A 22928-nucleotide genomic window follows, 5' to 3' on the forward strand; every position below is an offset into this window, starting at 1 on the left:
TCATGGTATACATGGAAATTCGATCCTCTTTTTGAGTAAATATTTCATTGACCTATTTAGTATATACAAGTTTGTATGTTGTTGAAAGAATATTAATTTGATTAAGTCACTATCACTTTTAATCTATGATATTTTATATACACAAGTACGTGGCTTAGGTGGTTAGAACTGTGACCGAGTGGCATGTCTGCCTTAGTGAGTACAGAGCGCTAAGACACCAGGGGTCCCGGGTTCGAGTACCCGTTCAGACATGAATGTTTGTGTTTGTCCTAAACAAGAAGAAACGATAAATTAGTAAAATGTGAAAATTATGGAAAGTAAATAATGGGAGATACTAGCGCTTAATAGCTTCCTTTTGAATTAAAAAAAGGTGGTTATCGCAGTGCTCTACGACACCAGGGGTCATGGGTTCGAATCCCGGAATAGGTATTCTTTATGAGTGTTCCTTCATTCATTTCATCATATCATCTCTCATCCTCATCTCTGCGATTATCCAAAAGTAGAAGAAAAGCAACGTAAAATAAAAAAAATAAAAATGGTGGTTGGAACTCTTTATCGTACTCCATTTCATGGTCAAAGAACATTAATAATGACAGAATATATTACAACCGGTCGTTTGCACCCAGTTTGGTGAAGATCATGTCCTGGCGGCAAAAGTTCAATTACAAAACCGTAAGCCAAGCCCGTCTAAACATCCTGCCGGAGAATAACTTCTTCAGATGTACGCAGATAGAACACATAGACTGCTGTAATAGTAGGAGACTTCAGAACCGGATAATTTATCGCACAATACAGCACTGTTAAACCTAGCTTACCTGAAGGGGGAGGGGCTGTCAGGCCCACCAATTCTTGCAATTTGACTTTTCAACTGTGAACATTTTCGTAAAAAATTGAAAATAAATATCAGTGTTCCCTAGGGTTTTCCCAGTGTTTCTGTATTACTTTTCTTCATAAATCATAAAGGTAACGCGCACAGGAGGTAAAATTCACCCGTTGGGCCTATCCCCCCCCCCTGGATATGTGTGATTCGATACACTCAGACAAGTGACAGTGAATAATTGGTCCTATATAAATGAATATTAATTAAATATTATAATTACCACGTAAACGCACTTCCTATAAACAAAAGAAGCATTGATGCAAAATTAATATGATTTTTTTAGTTTTAGTGAGTGATAAAAATGTGTGACACTCATTAAAGTGAGAGTAAATAATTGGTTCTCGTTTATTGTTAATTATGGTATCTCTTGTAATTATTATAATTATTATGTAACTGTGCCTACGTAAACAACAAAGGAAGCAGTTGTTCTGTAACAAAATATTTTCTTTAATTTTAGTGATAAAAAATGTGTGCGTCTCTTAGCTTCCCTCTACCCAGGCGACCTCCGTAACAGAGTGGTTAGCACAACGCGCTTCAACGCCAGGAGTACTGAGATCGAATCACGGCTTGAGCATGGGTGTTCTCTGTGATTGTGCCTTCATCAGTTTCATCACATCTTCACTCATCCTCATCTTTGCAATTAGCCAAAAAGTTATAGAAAAGCGAAGTATCATGAAATGAAACAAATCATTCCCCAAGTGACGGTCAATAATTGGTTCCTTTTTTTATGAATGATGAATATTAATTATTATAATTAAAAAAAGCATTGATGCAAAATTAATATGAATTTTTGAGTTTTAGTGAGTGATAGAAATGTGTGACACTGAAGCGAGTCACAATAAATACTTGGTTCTCTCTATGCCCCACCCTTAGCCTTAGATAAGTAAGTTTCTTGTTCGTAGGGACAAACTAGGGTTAAGGACGGTTGGCGCCATCGGCATCTTTTGAGTAAAGTCCGCGCGTTCATTATATCCCAGCGGTTAACAAAGGGAGCGGTACTCTTTGTTAAAAGAAACACCCAAGCTGGCGGTTTTCTTTTGAAGTAGAAGCAACAAACTGGAGTAGGAAAGAGATGTTGCCAAATTGAAGAGATAAAGAGGAAAAGCAGAAGGAAATTGTAAGGAAAAAAGAAAAAGGAAGAGAAACAAAATTAAAGAATATGGGAAGAGAAAATAAATACAGATACAGATTAAAAAGGAAGTGTTTAAGGGTATTATCGAAGTGGGGGGGGAGAAATATCCAACTCTTACATATTAGGCCTTAATTGACACCGTGGTTCTGGGGGGATTCTGAATTAAACGTGGGGGGGAGGAGTATCCAACTCTAGGTCTTACATTATGGCTGGTATTTTAGTTAGAGGGGGATTGAACATTAAATTGAGGGGGTATCCAATTCTTGTGTATTACTATTGTCTTAGACTGTTGCGGAAATTCTGGTGTGGAGACTGAGAATTAATTTTTTTGGAGGAAGCAATGCTGTCTAAAACTAGCATGGAAATTTTGGTGTATTGTATTAAATTTAAAGGAGGAAATAGGAAGCTCTTGATAAAGTGTTAAACCTTAGATTGTCGAGAGATTTCTGTAGTGGAGAGAGAGTTCGAACATTAAATTTTGGAGACTGTATTTAGCGATATTGTATGTAGTACACGTATTCGACCCCAAACGTGCCAAAAGAGAAACTGGAAAAGACAAATTATCTCGGGATCTTAAGGAAGTATTGACACACCATTAAATTAATATTCTTGAAAGCCTGCAAAGAAATGGGTGGAAACATTTTCTTGCTTGCTTCACTCGCAACCATGTGTTGCGAGAATGCGTGTTTGGCACTTTACTGAGGTGAATGTGAAGTTTCATACTATAGCTGCATTACAAGACACAAGCGATATTCTCGATATTCATTAATAACATCACTTCTTAAAATATAATGCTTAGTGTTGGTATACTGCTTAATGTAAAGCAGGTGCATCATTTGGGACAAAAATATATCGAATCCGTATTTCTAACTTGTCACAGGAAAATTTTAAATTTGCACTGAAGATAAAATCCAAGTAATTATTGTTATGGATTATGGTTTGTTACTAAAATAATTATATTTACCCGAGGAAAACGGGGGGGTGAGGGTTAGTTCTTTGAAAGAGGAACCCTGTTATATTATCGCGTTGAGGTTAAGAATTTCTAGCTAGGGTTTTGTAACGTCTCGTGAAACAAATTGAATCTGCCATACGGCTGGAGCATACTATTTGGTTTGCCAAGGTTGAATTTTCTATCTTTATCTTAAGTTGTGTAACAATTTGTGTTAAATACTCAAATTGAGTTTTATAAACCCAATCAAAAATACTATTTATATGCATATTTACATATTTTAATTTACTACATTTAACCAATCAATGTGCTAGCTTTAAGTTTTTTCGAAAATCGAACAATCAAAAAATATGGACAATGTAACATGGTATTTCATTCAAATAGACATCAACTATTACACATTCATCCAAACTATTTTCGGGGGTTTATGAACGATTTTAGGGGTGGTCTTGAGTGATGGGCACCCCTGTTTAGGGAATAAGGGCAGATCAAGTATAGTGTTCTGTAAAGCTAAGAAAAAAGTTACTTTCGGATGACACACTGTCGTAATTAAATACTTTGTGAGGATTAGGATATGGTTTGAGGGCGCGAATGATGTTTTTTGGGGGGGCACATGATATAATCTGGGGGGACGCAAGACATGATTTTTGGGGGGAATGCGCCATTGGCTTTGAGGGGGTGGGCACCTCTGCTCTCCATGAAGGAAATAATATCCTGCAGTTTTGTCTTCATATTTAGGATTTTCACTAGCAGCCGTGAGTGATAACTTGCATTATGCAAAGTCTAAGGAAAAAACTAAAAGCAAAACACTATAACAAAGCAACAAAACAGCACCATAACACGACACAACTAGTTAAAAAGATTCAACCCCGCACGTGGTTATGGAGCAAATATAGAGGCGCCTTGCAACTACAAGAAATGTAAAGAAAATGTGGCAACAACGTCTGAGTGCACGCGCTTATCGGGAGCGGCTTGGCTATTGTTTGCTATTGTTGTCAGTGTTAAGTTTTATAAAAGGGTTGCCGATGGGGACATAATAAACACGCGGACTGTACCAAGAGCTTTCTAAGGACAAGAAAACATCCCGTCGGTTAAGTGTTTCAAGACAGGAAACCGAAGCTAAGAGCAACGTGAAACCGGATGCGCGTGCATGAATAGGATCATGTGCCGCGTAATACGGGCGCGTTAGCAACTGCCCTTTGACCTGACGCTTGACGAAGCTTGCGGTAGTCAGAAAATTTGTGACGATGTCTCAAGGGCTGAGACAATTCCTTCCTTTAAATATTATAAGTGCCTTCCCGATGGCGCAGTGGTAGCGTCGTTGCCTTGTAATAAGGGGTCCCGAGTTCGATACCCGGTGGAGGCACATAATGGTTCGGATCCCATTTTGAACTGTAAGGCCAGTCCCGATTAGCCTTACTGTGCATAAAGTGGACTTGAAACACCAACTCAATCATTTTCATCAGTCATCTTCATCTTCGCGATTAGCCAAAAGTGGCAGAAAAGCGAAGTAAAATAAACTAAATCAATCATGTATGAACAACATGGAAACTTAGTGATGCAATAATAACACCTGCCAAAAGAGAACTGACCTCCCCGATGGCGCAGTGGTAGCGTCGTCACCTTCTAAGCAAGGGGTCCCGGGTTCGATTTCCGGTGGAGGCACATAGTGGTTCGGATCCCACTTTAAACTGTAGGTCCAGTCCCGATTAGCCTTACTGTGCATAAAGTGGACTTAAATCAATCAATCAATCCAAAAGAGAACTTTTATTTATCGTCCTCTCAGGATGTAAGGTTGTGATCTCTAGAGGCACTCAAATGTCAACCTCTCCTCCCTGGGCTGCCGTCTAACGAGACTCTGGCACCTGAACCTAGAGCCATAATCCTCTTTGGGAGTTTGTGTTTTGTCGTCCATATATGTTTGTGACAGTCCCTTCATCTTATCACTATGCATTGCCATTGTTGCGATTAGCGAAAAGTGGAAAAAAGTAAAATAAACTAAATCAACATTAACGTGCTTTCATCCACCCTCCATCACCGCCATCCATGGACGTCCACAGGATTCTTTCTAGGGGGGGTGCAAGGAAGGTATTTTTTTTTCCAGGGGGCAAACAAGGCACATTCTCTCCAAAAATGGTGTTGTTCCCTAAAAAAACATTGCTTAAATTTGAATGTATGATGTCCATGCAATAATTAACACATATTATTGTGGCTAAAATGAAATTATATGTGTGAAATACATAATTTTTGAATGACTTTCATTTTCCAGGGGGGGGCCACGACCCCCCTTGCCCCCCTTCCGGACGCCCATCACAGTTTAGGTAACAGTAAGAATGAACGATATTGAATAAGTCAAAGGAGAATTGATGGTCTGGTTAACTTGTTTATCGCCGCTTGTTTTTACCATTATGCTAACCAGAGCGAAGAGGATATAAGAAAATGGAAATGCCTGAAAAATATATACGTATAGTAATGAAATATAATAGGCTACATATTGCTTTCTTTCTGGTGGTACCCAACGGTACGCGGTACCTGCACATTTTTTATGTATGTGAATAAACCTTTAACGTTTTATTTTAAGTAAAGAAATATGTTACGAATATACCACAATATTTTGAGTAGTTCCTACATAGGAGCGCGCAGATAAAATTCCACGTGTTTACATGTGATCATAAGAAAGAAAGCTATTAAAGGAAGATAAAAAAGGAGAGATAAAAAGCCGCGGAGAGAGGGGGAGAGAAATAGGAAAGCAAGAGGGGAAGATATAGAAAAGAGAGAGAAACAGAGAAGGAAGAACGAGATAGAGACAGAAATAGAGCAACCAGAAGGAGAGAGAGAAAAATAAAAAGTGATGTGTGAGAGAAAAAGAAATATAGAAGCCACAGAGAGAGAGAGAGAGAGAGAGAGAGAGAGAGAGAGAGAGAGAGAAGAGCAAAAAAGAGATATACAAAAGCGAGAGAAAGAAAGAAAGAAAGAGGAAAATAGAGAAACAAGGTAGAAAGAGGAGAGAAATGCAGATGAAAAACAGACAGAAAGATAGAGAGGTAGAAGAAAGAGGAAGAGCAGAAGATCGGTAGAGAAAAATAATAAAGAAGAAACTGAAGAGTAGGCTACGAGTACCTTTCTTCCCAGAAAAAAAGTACTGCGTGTATGTATGGGGGTAAATATTGTAAAAATCGGTTGGCGGATTTAAAAATCTGCCCCCCACACACACATCCATAATAGGTTCAGATGTCCCTGATAAATGTAGCAGGTGTATTCCTACAATCCAATTTGTGAACTTGCACCAAGAGAAAATGTAGTTGGCGTAGGAGTGGGGAGTTAATCAAGGAAAATGGGCAGACAGTAAAAACAGGACTCCTCCTACTTTTGAATCAGTAGGATGTAACATTCTCTGGTGCCGACTATCAGACTGAAACAGTCCAATCCGAATTTTTGAACCGATCGCTCAGATATTTTATGGACAGATAGTCCGACCCGGTGCTCCCACCGACAAACAGTATCCGAGTCAAAATCGTGAACAGCGCTTAGTTCGATCCCTGAACTGTGCAGGGTTTATCCAGAATTTTCCGTTTGGAAGGAGGAGGAGTATATTTATAACTAAAATGAGCATAAATAGTGCTTTTATGAACAATTTTATGGTGTGTTAAGGCGGTGTTCGGGGGGGGGGGTAAATCACTGGTGCTGTTTGAGTCTCCGATCAGGTGTCCCAGTCAAGGTGGGACCGGACATTGTAACTTTTTCATAGCTAGAAGTTTCGCTTCCCTCCCAAATTACGGTAATTCGCAACACCAAACTAGACTTTCAAGTTGACGCTGGAACCAGAATTTTGAACTTGAGGGTTTTGAGAAGCCCATTGTAACACACATTTTGTTAAATTATATGTAATATTACTAATTTACATAGATTGATTGATTTGGTTCGTTTGGCCTCGCTTTTCTTCCACTTTTGGCTAACCGTGAAGATGATGGTGAGTGGTGATATGAAATTGATGAATGGACACTCACAAGGACTCTTGGCGTCTTAGAGCGCTGTGTTAACCACTTTTTCTTTCGTATAATAAAGGAAACCCCCTAAGCGGTAGCTCCCCCCCCATTCTGATTCCACGTATATCAGTTCTAATCAATTTTCCAATATATCAAGGGCCTCCCCGATGGCGCAGTGGTAGCGTCTTCGCCTTGTTATCAAGGGGTCCCGGGTTCGATACCCGGTGGAGTCACAAGTGGTTCGGATCCCACTTTAAACTGTAGGTCCAGTCCCGATTAGCCTTACTGTGCATAAAGTGGACTTAAAACAACAAATCAACCAACCAACCAATCCAATATATCAATAAAGCACAAACACAAAACTCCATGTCTTAATTTTGATTCGAATCCGGGAACCCTGGTTTCGTAGCGCACTGTGATAGCCATTTTTCTTTTCAAATATAAAGTAAAATCCCTAGGTGGTAGCTCCCCCCGTCATTCTCTTTTCTAATATATCACTAGTACTCAATTCTCATTTGCATCATTAAGGACAAACACGAACATTCATTTCTTACTCGGGATTCGAACCCGGAACCCCTGGCGTCGTAGCGCGCAGTGATAACCACTTCGCCACGGAGGTCGGCAAAAATTCACATCGACAGATACATGAGGTTACTTTAGGTTGTGTTGATGTAAACATACCTGGATATTATGAACATCAATTATTAAAAAAAAAATACTCTGCAATTTAGGATCCTGCGAAGAGGAGTTGCCGAAGCTGCATTTACGGGGATTTTGTTGGGAACAATGTTCCTAGTAAGCACGTACTCCTTGAAGTGCTTATTTGAAGTATTGTTCCAAACACGGTCTTCATTTTCTACAGCAGTTTCAAAACATCTGGATTGTTCTCGACATCCCAAGCAGGAACATTAAAATTTCCATCTGTTATGTTTACAAAATTATTACTTCTGCAAAGTTACCTTTAAAATGTAACCGCAAAATGTTTATCGTATTGTACTACTTGATATATCTAGGCTGTTCGGGGAAAAGCAAGTTTACAGCAGACACATATATATGTTTATTGTAGATGTTGGATCATCACTATTTAGAATCTTTACACGTGCTCAATATAAAATTATATTTTCTTTAATTGATTCAGTGCGATTTAGAAGAAAGCAACCGAAAATTGCCATTTTTATGTGTCTTTTCCCGAATACCCTACATATTTTATTGTGCATTTGGATGGTTCAATTGCCCCATACCCCCAATTATAAATCCAAAAATTTCGAAGCCTAACATTGAATTTGTAAACCAAATTTCAATATTCATACAAGTTTTATAGTAGCGTTCTGGGAGTCCTATTCTCTGTAGTATCCACATTTTCAGTTTTGACCTGGATTGCATTAGATAAAAGCTAGCAAGAGGTTCTAATATATACCAGTTGTAGAATTTATGTAGTTACCAGTTTATTGAATTCGATGCGTTGACCATAACATATGTCTTGCACCTTAAACCACCGAGTGTATAATTTTGCCTACACAGTACTGCAGTTAACACTAGATTATTCCTTTCTTTTAATAAAAGAAGAACTAAGCTAAGTGAAAATGTACAAATTACTCATAATACATGTTTAAATCTGTACACTTTAAGTTTACAAATTTTCATGTTTTATATCAGGGTTGTTAAAGGTTCAGGAACCCATAAATTCTAATGAGTTCTATTGGGTTCCGCTGTAGGACCGGAACCTTTTTCTCGCACAATTTAAATTCGGTCCAAGTTGCGTATTATTTCATTCATAAAAGATTGCTGTACCGTATTTTAATTGTTCCTGAAAAAAGGTTACTGAACCGTATTTAAATTGATGCGGGGGAAAAAAAGTTCCTGGACCGAATTTAAATTCTTCCGGGAAAAATGTTCCTAGACCAAATTTAAATTCATTCTTGAAAAAGGGTTCCTGGACCGAATTTAAATTCATCCGGAATAAAGGTTCCTGGACAGTATTTAAATTGATCCGGAAAAAAGGTTCCAGGACCCAATTGAAATGCTTTAAATATGAAAAGGTTATACACTGTCTAGAACTCATTTACGTTTGCTGATTTTCTCTCCCAGTCCGGGATTAAACATACGTATTTACAATTTCTGGATCAGGGTTGACCGATTAAAAGTTGCCTTCTAAAAATGTCCGCGAGTACGTTTTACATTGGAGTGTTACACTGCGGTTGTAGAAACCGCAGGAAATAAATCATAACGATGTTGTTCTCTCGTAGGCCAGGTTCAATAACTCCCTTGTCGAAGAGTTACTGTACATAACGCAATGGACTATATTAGTGTGGCGTCACATGGAGTTCAAACAAACCCGTCACATGTTGCTCCGGCATCCGATCCAGGAACCGCAGCCAATAGCAGCCGTCGATGAGGTAGAGTCAGGCTGCTGTGTTCCCAGAAGATATCACAACATGAACCGAATTGAAATACTTTACAGAAAAAAAAGGTTCTTTACGGTCCAGAACCCATTTACGCTTGGTGATTTTCTCTCCTGGACCGGAATTGAATTTATTTAAAATTCCTGGACCTTTAACAACCCTGTTTTATATCAGAGATATGAGTTTTAAAAAAGTGCACATAAGGGGAGAGGGGGCCCAACACGATCTCGGCCATTGTGGAGGTGATGTGAAAAGCACCAAGCTTTGTCCGCCATTAATCCCCCTCAAATACTCATTTTATTAGAGGCTGAATGAATCCCAATGCCGCGTTATGAACAAACATTGTCGGAAAGATCCCCACCTTATAATCTACCCTGGGAATCGAATCAAGGATTCCCCGCATGGTAATTACTAGGGAAAGGAACTTCAGGTAAATAAATGTTTTTTCTGCGATAAGATACAGACCCTCATTTTTGCCAAAATTCTGATCATAGCCTTATATGTCAACACAGCAAATTTTATTTTACATAAAAACACATATTTTCCAGTTTTCCGTATGTAAATACATATTTTGCGAATTTTCATTTTAAATGCATAAAATCGCTCATTGACTTCATCTACCTCGAAATCCTCGAAGGAAAAATGTTTATTCTCCGCACCTCTTTCATATCGAGAGTGTTAGGTTTGTTTTGTCTTTAAGCACCCTCGCTGGCAGACTTCTGGCACCTCGCCTACGATCCTATTGGGAGAAAATAGCTGTAAGTAGCTGGGGCTGGCTACACGTAACGATAGCAAGGCTTTTTAATGAAGCAATGCAGCTATTGTGGCCGGAAGGCATAAAATTTGACAATGTTCTTCTCTTGACAGATGCTGCAGCTTACATGCAGTAGGCCTTGCTGTTAGCTACCCCAAAATGGTGCACGTTACATGTGTGGCTCGTGCGTTGCATAGAATATGTGAAAAGATAAGAGCACTTTATCCCAATGTCGATGAACTGGTTTCAAATGGGAAGAAAGTTTTTATCAAGTCGCCTAGAAGAATAGACATTTTTAAACAAAAATGTCCTGAAGTTCCCCTTCCCCCTACATCTGTAGTTACGCGATGGGGCACTTGGTTGGATGCAGATGTTATGCCCAGAACTTTGAAAAAATTGTATCTGTTGTAAATGATCTCGACAAAGAAGAATTCTGCAAGAACTGTTGATGGAGCCCTCCTTAAAAGTCGAATTGGCATACATCTCAAGAAACCTGTCCTTTCTCTCCAATTCCATACGAAAGCTTGAATCGTCCGCGTATAGTAGAAACGAAACTGAAAGAATTCACTTGATCTAACGCACGAGTGCAAATGTCTAAATGTACAGAATTTTTTGGGAAAAAACAAGGTTTTCAAACTTTGTGCCAAATTGCACGTGTTTTGGAAAGTGAAGTAGAGGAAGAGGAAGCTTTGGAAAACTTCAGCGTTAGTGACATTTCGTGCTTCAAATATGCAAGAATTGTTTCTTGTGACGTGGAGCGATCTTTCTCACAATATAAGATGCTATTTAGAGATAATCGTGACAGATTTACAATGGAGAATTTGGAAACAAACTATGGTGATCCACTGCAACTCTTCCAAAAAATAGCTCACTAAGAGGTAATCATTTAGAAACTGATTTCAGGTGTTTAAAATGCATGTTATAGTTTGTTTTTGTTACCAAATGTTTTTATTTTTGTCACATATTTTCCTGTTTTTATCACATATTTTCAACATTTATGACACATAAAAAATAAATATTTCTGAGTTTTTTAGCACATAAAGTTCCGTTCCCTAGTAATTACACACCCTACCGCCATTTTCAATCATTATGCTTTTTTTTCGGTGCATTCAATTTCCATGTGATACCCGGGATTTGAACCCGGAACCCCTGGCGGAGAAGCGCGCTGCACTGAACACACTGGCATGGATTTTGAATTGTTGTTTGAAGTCCACTTTATTAACAGTAAGGCTAATCGGGACTGGGCCTACAGTTTAAAGTGGTATCTGAACAATTATGTGCCTCCACCGGGTATCCAACCCGGGACCCCTTCATTACAAGGTCGATGATGATACCACTGCGCCATCGGGGAGGCCCTCCACCGGGCATCGAACATAACTTATTACTCACTTCGTTGGCCCTCTACCAGGTACCATTGGGACTGTACCAAATGGCCATATGTGCCGACGCACCCTACAATTTTAATTAATTCATTCATTCCATCCACCTCTTTCCTTCAACTGTGCCTCTCCCACGGCAAGAGTTTCAGACTATAACGCTTCGGAGATTCCACAGTTGAAACTGTGCTCTGTGCGTCAAGAGATTCAAACACGGCCTACGGCCGAACTTTCGATGCCATGTAAATTAACTTTTCACATCCAGCAATGCAAGAAGCCAGGTATAAAAATCGCACAGGTAAAATCTTGGAAAAAGAAAAACGATTTGGTTCAAATCGGTGGTCGGTGAAACACGCTCTAATGTGACTGCACGCACTGTGTGAGAGACGAAATCCTTTTGGTCGCTACGGACGAAAATTAAAATATTCGATTGTACTTTCGATTATGGGCATCACGAGTGTTCCAGACAGAGATACAAAATAATTATCACTATTACGGTTAATGTGCACCATCGTACTGGGTCTCCCTTATCGCACAACGATGTTGCAACCTTGCGTTCTGACGTCACCAGATTCTTATATTATTTTTAGGCTAAATGCTCAAGTTGTTAGGTTAGGCTAGCTTTATTTAATTCTCTTAGCATAAATAATAAATTTGCAGTGTATTTTTTCTAATAGAACCAAACCTAACACACCTAACCTAACAGCGTAAAATTTTGTGGTCTGACGTCAGAACACAGGGTTGGAGAAGTGCTGTGCGATAAGGGCGACCCCATCGTACATGTGGCTCACAGGATAGATGTGTCCTTTACGAATATAATTAAAAAATATGTGTGTTTCAGTGTGATTCCTACAGATTAAGTAACGTACAATGCGCAATAAGACAAAGACATTTTCAGAAAAAGTTGCAGATTTAATAAACCCTGCTCCGGATGTAGAGTCAGAAGAGGAAGACTGTAACAAACGTAAGAAATGTTAAGAGTCATATTTATTATGTGCAATGCTATTTTCGGACTTAGTTCCGATTGCTTAATTCCGAATTAATCATAGTACACGAGCACTTTTTTTGCATGGTTCGATTTGTATTCATATCTGTTAACACACTTCAGTGTCTTGGTTATTACTTTCTGCTGGATCTTGTTTACAGAACAATGTTTCCCTTCTATACACTCCATTATGATTATTTGACTATTTTCACCAGATGATGAGAATAGCACACCGCTATTGGTATGACTGAAGATGACCGGACCCCTCTCCGATTTTCTTTATATTTGGCATACTTACTATTTGAGGCTTGCTAATGACGAATCTGAAGTTAAAATTTGTCGGAAACTTCTAGAAATTGCAAAATAATTGCGAACCATTGACGTGTTGTTAGGTTAGGCTAGGTAACAGTTTCATACATCGGAGACACATTTCTTCAATTTTACACAAGGAACTACTTACGGAAATCAGTTTCTCCAAGGTTTACAACATTCGTCGAGGTATTTTCTTTAATCGTGGAATATGTTTGACCGGGAAATCATGTATTTTTCAAGAGAAATATCTCACAGACTCACAATTGCCATTGCTTTCATTTGCTTGCCCTACGACAACCATATGCTGCGTACATTTGATGACGTAAGCCCCTGTCAGTCTTTCAACCCAGTTTTTATTACTATGCTTGCCTAATGTAGCCAAACCTAACCTAACCTTATCGGAAATGGTTCGTGGGGCTATCTGTGAATGGTTCGTGGGGCTATCTGTGAATGGTTCGTGGGGCTATCCGTGTATGGTTCGTGGGGCTATCCGTCAGCTACCCGTGCATAATGTATGGCTAGAGTCTAGTTTACATCCTTCTTGCCCGTTTACGTCCTTCTTGCGCACTCCTTCTTGCCCGTTTACAAAACCGTGCTAGCAGACAGGCGGCGCTCCGGCATCCGTAGGGTAAGTAAGTTTTTTTTTTCTTTTTACACTTTCTGTCACTAACCATTCACGGGAACGAGGTTAGCCTAGGTTCCATTAGCACTCATTTCACACATATCCGGACAACATCGGTTTTTCTCGATTTTCTCCTCGAGGAAATTTTTCCTCGCCTTGGGATTTAGTTTGTTGAATTCCTTATACAATAACCTTTCCAATGATATATGACACATATTCCTTATGAAAAGGACGTAAACTAGACTCTTATCTAATGTATAATTTGCACTGGTGACAAACACGATAGTAGGTATTTTTCGGTGAAGAAGGTTGAAACACTGCATACCCACAACATGAGTCAAGATGTGCCCGCCATATTGTGTGTTCTGGAAGCGAAGAAAGGAATAAAAAAAACACTCAGAATGCGAAAAATTGCATTTGTTTTCGTGTAAAAAGCATAATGGCACCTTGAACTATGTTCCGCAATACACAATTGGTAAGTATGAACCATGCAAAACACAAAATATGAGATTTTAATGTGTCTCCGATCTACGAAACTGGTACCAAACATGGTCAAAATTTCGTGTCATGCTAGTATCAGGATCTAGAAATTGCAAAATAATTGCGAACCATTGACGCTAACCCCACAAACCATTGATGTGTGGTTAGGTTAGTTTCGGTTAGGTCAGGCAAACATAGTTAAAATTTGGTGTCGTGGTAGTATCAGGAATATATATATATATATTTGATTGTGAAACAAAAAATTTCGCGAAAATCTATGGTTTCCATTCAGAAAACTAACGCCTTATTTTAGCTAAGGTAAAAATTTACTATCCTTCGGACACATCTAATTTTTTCGTTTCGTCAATTTTTGACATTTGTACTTACGTATCTGCTTTGCGGAACATTCCTGAAGGTGTAGAACATCTAGAAATTGCAAAATAAGCGAAAATAAGGCGTTAGTTTTCGGAATGGAAACTGTCGATTTTCGCGATTTTTTTTGTTTCACAACCAAATATATATATTCCTGATACTACCACGACACCAAATTTTAACTATGTTTGCCTAACCTAACCATGTGACAATGGTTCGTGGGGCTAGCGTCAATGGTTCGTGGGGCTAGCGCCAATAGTTCGTGGGGCTAGTGCCAATGGTTCGTGGGGCTATCGTCAATGGTTTGTGGGGCTAGCGTCAATGGTTCGCAATTATTTCCAATTTCTAGATCCTGATACTAACACGACACCAAATTTTAACTATGTTTCCTAACCTAACAGAACTAACCTATCCACGTGCCAATGGTTCGTGGGGCTAGCTATTCTCCGTCGGAGAATTAATTTTCAACAAACAACATGAATTTCAGCTATGAAACATTCCCACATCACACAAAACACCTTCCCGATGTTCGACAATGCTACAGGAACTTATTACGGTAAGTAGTTTCTTCTGTAAAAATAAATAAATGTGTCCGAAGGATAGTAAACTAGTACCGAGTATGCCAAATATGAAGAAAATCGGGAGAGGGGTCCGGTCATCTTCAGTCGTTCCGTTATTACTTGAATCATACCACAAGACCAGGTGTTGGGAAGTATTTACAGAAGCAATTTTAATGCTTCTGACCTGCCTAAACTAACAACGAAAGCTTTTAGAAACTTAATACCCCCTCCTACTTCCATCATGTGGCATATTAGCAGTACCAGCACCTTGTGGTATTTTTCCAATTCCACGGTGTGCAGAAAGAAATCTTGTCAAAACAAAAATAAATGGACACTGCCATAAGCCGATACACATCAACAAATAAAGAATGCACACATCCTTGAAGCAGGCCAGGTTAGGTAATTGAGGGGCCGTTGACCCACTGTACCTCCTTGAGAATCATTGTTTTTTATTAATCGACAAATTTCGGTGTTTTACATAATATATAAAATTGGTTCTAGCATGCAGAAAACACAAATAACGGATATATTTGATCCCAATGTATGGCCCTCGTAAGTAAAAACCTGCTATTTTGGAGTAGGCTTACTTTTGATGCTTTTTATTAATAAAAGCAGTATGCTTGCACACTGAAATAGCAAAAGAATATGTCAAATAACAATCAGTTCCAAATCTAGTAACGTGAAATTATATCAGCTGTAGTGGAATGTTGTGTTGGATGCTTATTCACTTGCTGGAAGCCTTCCGGGTGTTCTGCTTCATGGTAAGGTAATAGACATACTTTACTTCGTAATAACACATTTCCGAGAGCTAAAAATTACTGAAAACGCTCATGAAGAACAAAATCTTCATAATCGATGCAAAATATTTCACTTTCCTGATGGGGTACAGAGGGTCAAGGGCATGGCGGAAAGACTAAAGAGGTCGATGCAGGCCGATCCTGAAAACTCTCCCTTCCGGCGCATGACGTCGTCATCGTTGCTGGAGAGGACTATGGGGCATCCGCTCCCTCTACAGTGTAACTTTCTTCGTGAAAGAAATTTCAACTACATACTCAATATAACTTCAAAACAAGCGGAATAACCATAGAATGGTGTACTGAGCGGAGGGCGTGATGGGGTTGCACCCCCCAAAAGCACGAGCCAAAAAATTGAGAAAAAATTAAGGGAATATTTAAGAATGTGGGTATCTTGCAAATATCAAATACAATGTTGCGAAAAAGTGTCGTTTAGTAATAAATCTCTTTTCAGCCTTACTGATCAGCATGAGCCTAGTGCATAGCTTTCTTCTGTGTTTTCTATTAGTCTTACACACACAGGAACCTTCGTGTTCAAGCATGTTGAGTATCAGACTTACAGTCGGTCCGCGATAAGCGGTGTGCAATCAGAACGGCAGAACGTGACCAAATTCTGTCTCCTCGTTGGCTACCATGTGGCTGGTGGTTTTCTGCGTTGCCACGTTCGCACAGGCAGACAGACTAATCAGCTGTTGGCAAGCTCGGGAAAAAATGAAATGTCACGCAAAATTAAGCACGTACGTATCAGTATGCTAATATATGTTATTTCCATCGTAAAGTGATAAATTAACGAAACTAGAAGTTTGAATCTGAAGTTTCTTGTAGGTTAACGTTAACTTCCCGTGTGAATTTTACTTTCTGGCAAGCATGAAACCTTTTCTCTTCCTGCTCTACACAGCAACCGAAAACCTTCACTGAAAGAACCTTTGTTGTGTTTTTATTATGGTACATTGCAAGCATCAGCTACCGGCATCTTTTTACTTGTGTTGTATCGTATCACAATTACCAACAAAAGAAAATGCATCTTGTGTTATGAACAACACTGTGGCAAATCGTTCTCCTTTGATTTCATGCCACCTCTCTTTGCCTTCTTTGTCACGCCGCGATTGTTGAAGCTTCAAAACGTACAAATGAAATGTATTTCTTGAAAATTAGGGCGAATACGTACAACTTCGTTTCATTAACACGTTTTTAAAATATATTTTGCAGAACGTACAAAAATTCACCTCTAAAACAGAATTTCACAGAACTGAGTTACTGTATTACAGAGAAGAATTTATCAAGAACAAATCAATTGTGTGTGAATTGATTGATTGAGTTGGTGCTTTCAAGTCCACTTTATGCACACTACGGCTAATTTGGAATTGACCTACAGTTGGAAGTTGGATCCGAACCACTATGTGCCTCGATAGGGCATCGAACCCAGGGCTCCTTGATTACAAGGCGACGATGCTTACCCTATCACTGTACCATCGGGGAGGCACATGTGGGTGTGTGATGTGAGTTAATTTTGGAAGCTACATGACAATACAGGCTCTGGCAATACAGAGTTCAATAAATTACAATGAAACACTTGGCAATTGCTCGATTTTCGTAACATTAATGATACATTTGGTACATGTGTTATAATGCTTCGAGCTACCTGTATGTAAAAACATAAAAAATGAATGAGAGAACAGAAGTAGTTAACGTTGTTCCTTTAAATAGGAAAAAGAGTCGGAATGAGAACAATGGAAGTGTCCCGTTGTTGACTGTTTAACCAGATGTTTAATCCTACACGTGTGTCTGTGGGCTCGCGAAAATCCTGAAGTAGGTCAATCCGGCCACAGCGCGTCACTACCAGAGCGGGTGGTTCCATGCCGGTTGCTAGTGCATTCCGACTGTAGCGAAGGCTTCGACATCCAGTCCAGATTTGGGCACTCCTTTCCGACATCCAGTCCAGATTTGGGCACTCCTTTCAGAGTGTTCTCTCGTGGATTTCATGTATCATAATTAATTCTCGTCGTCATGATAGTCTTACCTTTATTTCTTCTTCTTTGTTTCTGGAAAATGCAAATTCAAATTTTAACCATACACTGTCACAATTCTGACTACCTCTCTTACATTTGAGAAGTAGTTTTAATTCTTTCTTATTAGCGTATTGAATCCCATTACAGTTGTTTTCTGATTTTCTAAGGGCTTGAGAACACACAGAAAGAGGAAGAGAGAGATGATGGGGAAATTCATTCATACTTGATAATTTTACAAGCATTTCCTACAGGTAAAATAGCCTCCAGCTTCAACTTCTCCCAAAATATTTGGTACACTATTGCAGTAGAATCGAAGGAGAAAGTATTAGAAATTACAATGGAAAAGCAATATGTAAATGGACAATTAAACTTTTAAATTTATTTTTCTGAAGAATTTGTTATTGTTACATTTGCTGCTTGTTCGAACAAATGTAGTGCAGGAATTTTATGGAAAATTGAGAAGCTTTTACAAATCTTTAACAGTACAAAATAACATTAGAGCCCTTTAACATTATTTACATAGCAAGAAAATATGTACGGTATCATATAAGTTGTTTTTTTTTTCATTTTCTTCATAAATTTGCACCTACTGACCTCCGTGGCGGAGTGATTAGCACAGTGCGCTTTGGTGCCAAAGGTCACGGGTTCGAATTCCGGCCTGGGAATGGATGTTCTTTGTGAGTTATTGTTCATAAACTTCATCCAATTATCATTCATCCATGTCGTTGCGATTAGCCAAAAGTAACAGATAAGCGATGCTAAATAACAACAATAAAGATCGCATTCATATCTAAACAGAAATCAAGCACTGGAAACCTATCTTCGTGTAGTGTTACTCTCGTTACAGCTGCACAAACTGGTTGTCGACAGTAAAAGTAAGTAAAGTAAAGGCGAAAAAATATATTATAGTCTTCACTTCACAGCCAAGAAACAGCCGTAATTCGGATGGTCAAGTAGGTAGTTTCCATTCGGAAAGTGCGTTCAATCCTCTTGTTACATTTTCTGAACCTATGGTGGTGATCGGGTCACTGCACCGAGATATGAAATAGTGGAGTCCACCTCCTGAGCATTTCTATGTGATAATGTGCAGAACCAGTTTTTCATTTGGGGGAGTGGAAGTTGTTGCGTATCTTCGTGTACCTTATTTTCTCCATGGGGAACACAGAGTATACAATATGTTTTAATAGTCTGTAGGGAATCTGACTGTTATGCGGGAGACCTGGGTTCGATTCACGGGGTGAGTGATCTAAGTTCAGAATATTTCCACATAAAGCTGTTCTGGAGCTCACCCAGCCTTAAATAATGGGTACATGGGGACAAACATGGGGGGTAAAGGTAGCCGGAGCATGGTACTGATTACATCACCTCCTAAATGGCTGATATCGAGAATGTGTGGGTCCCTACACTTAAAACCTCTAAAATGTGCCTTCATGGTACAGTACTATATGCACAGGGAACTTAGAAATACATTTGAGGCAAGAAAGAGCATATAACACAGACTGCATTAATAACCCTATATATACCTACACATATGTATAAGAGAGAGAGATAAAATTGTTTATTTTGTCCTTCCGCCTGCAAGCCAATACCCATTTGTAACAAAATTATTCTTCTTTAACAGGAAATCCAAAATACTTGATATTCGTTCCTTTCGTCTTTTTGTAATGATTGCTACAGCCATAAAATAGCACAGTTAGGCATATTTTCTTTTGCAATGCACTTAGATTCTTCTCACTAGAAGTGAAACGAAGACAACAAAAAAAGAAACACTCAGTTCAATGGCCTAGAGAAAAGAACAAAACCGGAAACTCCACATGTCACCCTCTGAAAAGCACCCCCTCTCCTTGATGTGGCCACTATGTTGACATCAGAGCTTTGACATATGGCTGAGAACCATGCGCGTGCATCCACCTGTTTGTCATTTCAGCATGGGTCAAGGGTACTGTTGTAGATATAAATATTCGCAGGTTAACACCTCTCACTCGTTTATTTCGTCATTTTTTTACTTTTTTATAATTACCTATTGTACATTGCGAAACATTCTTTAAGGTGGGATTTTGCTTTTGTCAAGAAAATAATTTCAAATTTTCACATTAAGAGTAATTATTGTTCTTCCTTTTTTAGCTTGCGTAACACACAATATGGCGGGCACAGCTTGAGTAGCGTTGTGAATCATCAGTTGTATGCAGTGTTTCCAACCTTCTTCACTGAAAAATACCTACTTTCGTGTTACTGATTTTGTATTTTTCCCCGGGTTCGAAATTATGCTAATACCTCATGATCCATGCATGGGTTAGGTTAGGTTAACATAATTAAAAAAATGGTTCGTACTGAAATTCAACATCCCAAATCATGCTACATTACATTAACATGGTTAGGTTAGGTTAACATAGTTAAAAATACTCTTCTTTGAAAACAAGTGTGTGGTTGGAAACACTGACACAAGGTTACGTCATCAAACGAACGCAACATCCAGTTATCTGGTTGACACGTTCAAGCCTGTATTATTATACTATTAAACATATTATTATATTTATTAATAAGTTAATAATACTCAGCGGTGAACGATGAGACTCGGTGAAGTACACATACTCCTCTCAGGTACAGGGATAGTGTTAGGCAAAGACAATATTCACAGCACAGAGAAATAAAACCACATTACTGCAGTATGTATAAACTGAAAGGTTTTATTCTTTATTTATTGCAATTATAATACAAATGTACTTGAGACGAAGGCGAGGATTTCGCTTTGTCGATGAATTGACTCAACTAAAACGCACAAACTCAATGCGTGGCTATCGACATGCCTATGATCACATAGACCTAGCTTGCGCCCCAAACTACCACACCAAGAGATACACAATAATAACTGAGCCAATATATGCTCTTTAGCCTTTTATTTCCAAATTAATCCTTAGGCTAGCTTTATTATTTAATGTAGAATGGTTGCAGTATTGTGCATAGCATCAATGCATGGCTATCGGCGTACCTATGGTCGCATAGGCCTAGCTTGAGCCCCGAACTACCATACCGAGATGTATGAAAACACCGAGGAGTTCTTTTTAAGTTTAAAAGCTTCATCGATCTGTGGCGAAAGTGTGTTATTTCTTACGCTACATCCTTGCTTTTATACTATTTCGAGAACACAGCTTCAAGTACAGATAAATCACTCACTATTTACAAAAAGATGCTACCAACAAAACTGACATCTATGCATGTTTAGAAATACAAATTCGTATAGTGCACTCTTGCAAACATGAAGATACATTAAACTACTGATAATAGAGCATAAAATACAATAAACAAAAGATATACATTACAAACAAGGTGCATTATTACATATAATAACAAGGAAATTACGCTCTCTTTCACAAAAATAAATATATTACTGACATATTTTGTACTGGTGACGTCACATAAAAATATGGATCATATCACGATTTCCGGTTCACTTAGAGGAATCAATAAAAGCAACGGCTATTGTGCGTTGGAGACATATTTTTCTTCAAAAATACATGAATTCACAGTCACACAGATTGCACGATGAAAGAAAATTCCTACACGAACTTTAAAAATTCTACATAAACTCATTTCCATAAGTAGTTTCTTCTGTAAAAATGATGAAATACGTTTGGCCGAGATCGAACAGTTACCATGAAAATAGCTAAAAAGCTAGCTTCACCACCTGGTGAAGATAGTCGCTCCGTTATTTGGTTACGAGCAGCCATTAATTATCGTTGAATTTTGGCAATCATTGTCACATGAAATTTGAACCTTCTTCAACATAATGAGGACTGTTTGAATTTCCAAGAAAATTATTTATGTTGGAAACAACAAAAGAATTACCTTTCACAAACATGCACACTTCCTATGGACAATGTATTTTCTGCTAACAAGTGACTGTAAGTATCATAGACTAGTGGGAATTAATGTAGAAGTAAATCAGAAGCTTAGTAGAATGCATTTAGGGACTTTATTTTAATGCTAAGAGAACCAAACTTGGCCTGCCTAACCTAACTACAAAAGCATATATTGAACAAATTCTTAAGTAATCGTTAAAACTTCGCAGTATTTGTTAACAGAAGTAAATTGAAATCAAACCATGTAAAATTTGCATTCATAACATGATAAAATCACAATAAAACAAAAGGAACTTGGGCCAAATTGGTGCCAGAGACAACAGGAAAAGAGAATGACTGCTTACGTAAATCTATTTTTCAAATCATAATTTCTTTGGTAAACAATACTGAGTGAAGATTTTAACTGCTAATTAGTTTCTCCAAGCTTCGAATTTCCTTCCACAATCATTTTCAGTGCACTTGCAAAAAATCATTAAACGTTCAGAACCATTACCCAATTTGCTTTATTTGTGTAATTCAGCTCATAGGATCTCTTTAAGTATGCACGACTGAGAGAGGATTGAACTTCTGATAGGAATATTTGATAAACCTAGCCGTGCACATTTTATAGTTTTTTTGTTATATTTATAACATCAATCAATCTTTAGGAATTCTCAGATCACATACAACTGGATCTTATTCACAATTCCTTCTATCTGATATGACATTCTCAAGAAATTTTGTAACTACTATGTCCAGGCATGCATGCTTCGCCATGTGACACATAACCTAAAATTGGTTTTAGCATGAGGAAAACACAAATAACAAAAGATTTTTGACCGGAAGTAAGTAAAAATCTCCTATTCCAGACTATTTTCCCTCATTTTTTCCCCCATCAAAATGTTTGTTTGACACCCATGAAGCAAAAGATCACAGTACAATACCATTAGCATCAAAGTGAACACTTGTAGCCAATAATAATGTACTAACTAACACATTCGAACCTAATACTCCTAGTCTAACAGTGTCAAATTAGAATGCAATTCCTCCCATTGCCATGGTAAACTGAACAATGAGATATGAGGACTAAAATGAATTAAAAATGAAGAGAAACTTCTATTTTCTCAAGGGGTTTAGGGTTCGATACCCCTTTGAAGGCACACTGCACAGTGATTTGGGTCCAAATTTAAACTAAGTCCAGTTTCAGTTCTCTGGGTATCAAGTGGCCTTCAATGAAACTTCAAAAATTATTCTCGACCCCATTAAAGTTACTGATAAACCAGAAGAAAAAAAGCTACAACTTATATGAATGAGTTTGCATGCCTGACAGTAGAGATTTGTATGACCTCGAAGAACAAGTTTAAAGCAGTGCCTCTGTTACAGTCCTCGGTGTGAGATGTACAATCACAGTTTGTCAACAATGCCTTTTAAGCATATCGTCCACTGAGATGTGGGGAAATGCAGAGAGATGTGGCA

At 38.5% G+C, this 22928-nt stretch overlaps 1 protein-coding gene across 1 annotated transcript in view; it reads left to right on the top strand.

The window, feature by feature from the left end:
• The first annotated feature begins 12253 nt into the window (after positions 1 to 12253).
• Positions 12254 to 22928, top strand: part of LOC145984257 (protein AATF-like) — a 46554-nt gene continuing 35879 nt past the window's right edge. Inside the window, exon 1 of the mRNA XM_083117862.1 lies at positions 12254 to 12443. Within this exon, the coding sequence (XP_082973988.1) occupies positions 12350 to 12443 (94 nt within the window). The 5' untranslated portion in view covers positions 12254 to 12349. The remainder of the gene's footprint in view (positions 12444 to 22928) is intronic.

This window comes from Lepisma saccharinum, chromosome 2, assembly GCF_977018435.1.
Source record: "Lepisma saccharinum chromosome 2, izLepSacc3.1, whole genome shotgun sequence".
NCBI classification, from domain to species: Eukaryota; Metazoa; Arthropoda; class Insecta; order Zygentoma; family Lepismatidae; genus Lepisma; species Lepisma saccharinum.